The 6869-nt window shown below is 37.0% G+C and overlaps 1 protein-coding gene across 1 annotated transcript in view; it reads right to left on the bottom strand.

The window, feature by feature from the left end:
- The window catches only part of METTL8 (methyltransferase like 8), a 103103-nt gene that overhangs the window by 25922 nt on the left and 70312 nt on the right, over positions 1–6869 (bottom strand). The window contains exon 3 of the mRNA XM_017538179.2: positions 3543–3634. Coding sequence (XP_017393668.1) covers positions 3543–3634 — 92 coding nt within the window. The remainder of the gene's footprint in view (positions 1–3542; positions 3635–6869) is intronic.

The following is a 6869-nucleotide window of genomic DNA, read 5'->3' on the forward strand; positions in this document are numbered from 1 at the left end:
TAATATTCCATTGTGTATATATACCACATCTTCTTTATCCATTCATCTATCTGGAACAGACAAGGATGCCCACTTTTTCCACTTTAATTCAACATAATACTGGAAGTCCTGGCCAGAGAAATTAGGCAAGCAAAAGAAATAAAGGGCAACCAAATTGGAAAGGAAGAAGTCAAATTAGCCTCGTTCACAGACAATATGATTTTTTTTTTTTTTTTTTTTGAGACAGGGTCTCACTCTGTCACCTAGGCTACAGTGCAGTGGTGGGAAAGTGATCTTGGCTCACTGCAACCTCTGCATCCTGGGTTCAAGTGATTCTCCCACCTCAGCCTCCTGAGTAGCTGGGACTACAGGCATATACCACCACGCCCAGCTAAATTTTGTATTTTTAGTAGAGACAGGGTTTCGCCCTGTTGGCCAGGCTGGTCTCGAACTCCTGGCCTCAAGATCTGCCCACCTGGACCCCCCAAAGTGCTGGGATTACAGGCATGAGCCATTGCACCTGGGCAACAATATGATCTTATACTTAGAAAAACCTAAAGACTCCACCAAAAGACTGTTAGAGCTGATAAATTTAGTAAAATTGCAGGATACAAAATCAACACACAAAAATCAGTAGCATTTAAATATGACAACAGTGGACAATCTGAAAAAGAAATCAAGAAAGCAATTCCATTTACAATAGCTACAAAGAATATAAGATATCTAGAAATCAATTTAATCAGAGAAGTGAAATACCTATACAAGGAAAACTGTAAAACACTCATAAAAGAAATTAAAGAGAACATTAAAAAAATGGGAAGATATTCAATGCTGATAGGTCCCAATAATTAATATTGTTAAAATGACAATTCTACACAAAGCAATTTACAGATTCAATGCAATCCCAATCAAGATACTTATGACATTCTTCAAAGAAACAGAAAACAAAATCCTGGAATTTTTTTTTTTTTTTTTTTTGAGACAGGTTCTCACTCTGTCACCCAGTCTGGGGTATGGCATAATGACAGCTTACTGCAGCCTCAAACTCGTGGGCTTAAGCAATCCACCAGCTGCAGCCCCCTGAGTAGTTGGGACTTCAGATGCATGACCACAATACTTGATTAATTTTTTTTTTTTTTTTTTTTTGAGACAGAGTCTTGCTCTGTTGCCCAGGTTGGTGCAGTGGTGCGATCTTGGCTCACTGCAACCTCCGTCTTCCAGGTTTAAGTGATTCTCCAGCCTCAGCCTCAGCCTCTCGAGTAGATGGGATTACAAGCACATGCCACCAGGCCTGGCTAATTTATATATATATGTATTTTAGTAGAGACTGGGTTTCACCATGTTGGCCAGGCTGGTCTCATACTCCTGACCTCAGGTGATTTACGTACCTTGGCCTCCCAAAATTCTGAGATTATAGGCGTGAGCCACAGTGCCTGGCTAATTTTTATATTTTTTGTAGAGACAGGTTTTATCCATATTGCCCAGGCTGGTCTTAAACTTCTGGGCTCAAGCAATCCTTCAATCTAGACTTCCCAAAATGCTGGGATTACAAGTGTGAGCCACTGTGCCTGGCCCCTAAAATTTTTACAGAACCACAAAAGATCCAGAATAGCCAAAGCAATCCTGAGCAAATTGAACAAAGCTGAAGCCAGGTGCGGTGGCTCACACTTGTAATCCCAGCACATTGGCAGGCAGAGGTGGGCGGATCACTTTAAGTGAGGAGTTCAAGACCAGCATGGCCAACATGGCAAAACTGTCTCTACTAAAAACACAAAAATTAGTTGGATGTGATGGTGGGCACCTGCAATCCCAGCTACTCAAGAGGCTAAGCCAGGAGAATTGCTTGAACCTGGGAGGCAGAGGCTGCAGTAAGCCAAGATCACGCCACTGCACTCTAGTCTGAGCAATAGAACAAAAGTCCATCTCAGAAAAAAAAAAGCTGGAGGCATCATACTACCTGACTGCAAAACATATGGTAACCAAATCAGCATGGTGCTGGAAAAACTGGAAAACTATTTACAAAAGAATGAAATTAGACTCTTATTTACTGTATACAAAAATCAAATCAAAATGGACTAAAGACTTAAACCTAAGACCTGAAATTATGAAACTACTAGAAGAAAACATTGAGGGAAATGCTCCAGGACACTGGAGTATTTTTATTTGTCTAGTTTGTTATTTGTCTAAAGATTTCAAAAGCACAGGCAACCAAAGCAAAAATAGAATATGGGATTACATCAAGCTAACAAGCTCCTGTATAGCAATGAAACAATCAACAAAGTGAAGAGACAACCCACAGAATGGAAGAAAATATTTGCAAACTACCCATTTGACAAGGGATTAGTAACTGGAATATATTAAGGAGCTCAAATAACTCAATAGCAAAAAAAAAAAAAAATCAAGATTAAAAAATTGCAAGGTTGGGGCAGTGGCTCACTTCTGTAATCCCAGAACTGTAGGAGGCCAAGGAATTTGATACCACCCTGGGCTAAGGCAGGAGGACCACCCGAACCCAGGGAGATTAAAGCTGTAGTGAGCCATGCTCTCACCACTGCACTCCAGATTGGGCAACAAGACCCTTGACTCAGAAAAAAAAAAAAAAGCCAAAACATCTGAGTAGATATTTCTCAAAAGAAGATGTACAAATGACTAACAGGTATATATCAAAGAGATAACTGCACTTCCATGTCTACTGCAGCTCTATTCATGACAGCCATAACATGGAATCAACATTTCCAGGTTGGTTTTTTTTTAGACGGAGTCTCACTCTGTCGCCAGCATGGAGTGCAGTGGCGTGATCTCAGCTCACTGCAACCTCTGCCACCTGGGTTCAAGTCATTCTCCTGTCTCAGCCTCCTGAGTAGCTGGGACTACAGGTATGCACCACCATGCCCAGCTAATTTCTGTATTTTTAGTAGAGACAGGGTTTCACCATGTTGGCCAAGATGGTCTGGATTTCTTGAACTCGTGATCTGCCCACCTCCGCCTCCCAAAGTGCTGAGATTACAGGCATGAACCATGGCTCCCAGTGCCCAGGTTTTTTTTAATGGTAGCACAGGCCAATTTTTAAAAAGCCATTTATGAAGGTTGGCATGGCCTTACCTAAATTTAACTTAAATATAAAGGCCTTCAAGAAAACTGCCTTCAATCCTTACTGAAACTTTATATTAATCCTAAAACTTCAGCATCATTTTGATACAACTTTATCTTCTTTGCTCAAAGTTTATAAATTTGTTCAAAGTTCCTAGCAAGTAAAATGCATAATAGCATAGTAAAAGCAGCACAGCAAGTGGAAAAGTTTAAAATTATGTTTTCATATTTTGTTTGAAATGCCACCCATGTGTATATCTCCCAGAAAAAGCAATAATATGACTACTGAAAGGCCCAATTATAGGGTGAATACAAATTTCATTAACTTTGGTCCCACTACACTCGAAGAACTGGGAATTTTACCAAATGGAACAAGTGGGCTGGCATCAGGAGAGGCTAAGGGCTCTCAGAAGCAATGACATGAGAAGGAGGAAAAGTGACTAAAGCAGGAGCTACAGCACACAGTTGGTTACCTTGCTCTTCCAGAAGGACTCGCACAGCTGAGTTTTCCTTTACTTTTTTTCTGGCGGCTGCTTCTTCTTCGTTAGACCACTCCATATGATCCCTATTAAAAAATAAAAAGATTGTAAAATATGCTTTATCATTGAAAAAGGCAGAAAAAAGGTAACAAGGAACCAAATCTTTCATTCTAGATTAGCTGAAGACAAATTATACTGACTAATTCCACATGGAATGAATACATTTTGTGTCAGATGTTCCTACTCATGGCGCTGGTACAACCATGGAACTCCTACGATTCTTCTGTTTAAATCTAGTTGTGCTGCAAGCCCCAGCTACCTCTGGGAAATGGCTGCTAAAGTAATGTCCTCAGGACACCCTGGTGTATGACTATTTGGGTGCTGGTATGGTTCGCTGTTTTTTACTCTAAGGCTAAATTTATTTGCCTTTTTGTTAATTTATGAACAAAACATTCTTCAGTAGGTTTTAAATGCTCCTCTTACAACACTTGTATTCTAACACTTTGCTGTCAAAGAGATGAAAGTTTTAAAATGTTTTGTACTTAGCCTGCAATTTTTAAAGTAACTTTAGATTTATTTTTCTTATTAGCTACTTTAATTTCTGTAAAAGGACTCATTTACATTTAAGTGATATAGTACCTGATATAGCATGTGAAAAGGTCACTTTTCTAAGTTCTGGAACTTTCTATAAGTATTTTTAGTTTCAGAGTCTACTCTCCCTGTGTGAGAAGATATTATTTTCTGCTGCAAAAATTGTCTGTCTTGGAATAGAAGCAACAACTGTATAGAAGAAAGGTAGTTATTTTTAAGTTTTGTTTTCACAAAGTTTGCATTTTTTTTTTTTGCAATAGGTTAGACTATAAGTAAGTAAAGCAATTTCTGGGAATAAACCAGGAGTAAATTTTTATTGCTAAACAATAAAAAATTACACACTCCATATTCAAGTTGCATATAGCATAAAAGAAAAACCCCTAACACCCCTTATATTATGGGTGGAAAGGGATAAATTATACAATTCTTGGAAGTGCATCATGTTGTGACTGACAAACATTGGGCAGTTAGGATGATCATAATTATTATAATAATTACCATCATTTATTTGTTACATATCAAGTATTGTGATAAGCACATTACATATATATGTTTTATTTAATACTTTCAAAAACCCTTTGACAGGGTTATAATCATGCTCACATTGCACAGTGGCTAACAGAAATTTAATAACTTATTCAAGACATATAGCCAGGAAGTGGCAGAATCGGAATTCATCTAGATTTGTGTTACTTTAAAGTCCATCTTCTCAACTATTAGTCTACTATTTTCTACCATGGCAGTGGGGGATACACAGAGATTTAAAATGTAACATTTGCCTATCTTGGGTTTATATTCTCCTAATGCAGGCAAGTAAACAATAAGTAAATGATAATACAGTGCAGCATGCATGGCTAGCACCTGATGAAGGGGAGTGTAGCCAATTAATGCTAGCTGGGGCAAATAGGAAGGCATAAGAGGTTTGGGCTCAGGTTAGGAGGAAAAGTGGTGGGGAAAATTAATGTCACTCAGAAGCTGACAATAAAGACAGTGCATACAGGGAATAGTTAAAAAGCTCCATTTTGACTGGTTCTCTTGCACTACTGAAATGAAGTTGGGAGCTGGGTAAGGTCAGATTTCAGAGGATCTTAAATGTGGGGCTGAACAGTTAAGTATTTAAGTAGTGTGCGACACACAATGAAGTGGGGAGGGACTGGAGGAAAGGCGACCAATTAGACTGTTGGAATGGTCTAGGAATAATGAGTCCCAGGACCAAAGTGGTGCCAATGGAGAACAGGAAGGAAGGGTGGAGAGGGAGACACTGAAAACACTGTAATTAAGACCTAGAGATTAAATAGATATTGGAGGAGAAGCAGTGTAAGAGTCATGAATGATTCCAAGGTCTTAAAACTAAGTATCTAGGAACGTGTGGGAAATGATAACAGAATATGGAGTTGCATTGGGTGGAATGATGATAAGCTTCATACTATTTTAAGTAATGCTTATACAATCAGATATAAGAGGGTTTATTCCAGTGATCTGGCTATAAATACACCACTGAAGGTGAGAAGCTGTTTTCTTAAAAAACAAACAAACAAAAAAACAGGATGCTGCAGTATCCAGGAAAAGTGAATGAGAATGTTTTCAGAGTTTCATAGATAAAAGTTTAACCACCAGTATTTAAATAAATCCCAATTATGTACAAGCCAAATAATCATTAAACAGCTTTGTCTCTTGCTTTAATAAGTGAGATTAGAATAGTTTTTGTTTTGACTTATTTTACCATATGTGAATAATCACATATAAATTAGGGCTGGCAACTATACATTCTGTATATATAAATATACTATATTGAATACAATTACATGACAGTTGTGACATTAAAGGCAACAAGTTATTTATTGAAAAAATAGTATTTTTAAGGCTAGGGATGAGTTTCTTAAATACAAATTTCTACCACATATAGGAAAGAAAACAGAATAATCTATTTTCTGGGAAGAATCAAGCTGTGAGACAATGAGAGTACATGTGGTCTTCAGCTTTAAGCATTTAAGCTTTTAGTTTAGCTTGCTACTTCTTAAGTATTTAACAGATTTACTTATTTCTTAACAGTAACTTCCTTACACTGTTCTTTATGTTGCTTCCTTTTCTTACCTGCTAAGTGAGGGGAATATTATACCCTAAGTTCCTGCAGAACAGATATTTTTTACTGTACAGTTACAGAATCCCCACAGAAACCTATAAAATGTTCCTGCTGTATTTATGGGAACTTCCTCTAGCCCTGCTGCTTTATGACAGTTCTTTACTTTGGAAGAACTGGATTCATGTATCCCAAAACTCAACAGCTGGCAGTAAGAATCATACAACTTTTTATTACCAATAAATACAACTACAATATAATTTAAGCATAGAAACAAGTAACTAATAAACAAACTGAAAATAATCAAGTATTTAACAGCAACAAAAACCAAAGAGGAAAAATGGTTTACAGAGTTTGGCCAATAAATTGTACTTCTGGGAACTTACTGAAATGACGTAACTCAAAAGAACTAAGAAATTCTGTACAGAAAAATATTTGTATGAAGATATTCACTGGAACACTAAGTATAATATTAATAGCAAAAAACTGGAAACAAGTTCAGTGGTAGGGGAATGAAAAAATCATAGTAAATCAAAGGAATATTATACAGATATTCAAGATAATAAATATGACTATTATATGACAATATAGAAAAGGATTTATAAAATAACCAAAAGAAATTTTATATATATATATATATATATATATAT

The sequence above is a fragment of the Cebus imitator genome, unplaced genomic scaffold, assembly GCF_001604975.1.
Source record: "Cebus imitator isolate Cc_AM_T3 unplaced genomic scaffold, Cebus_imitator-1.0 Scaffold110, whole genome shotgun sequence".
NCBI lineage: Eukaryota > Metazoa > Chordata > Mammalia > Primates > Cebidae > Cebus > Cebus imitator.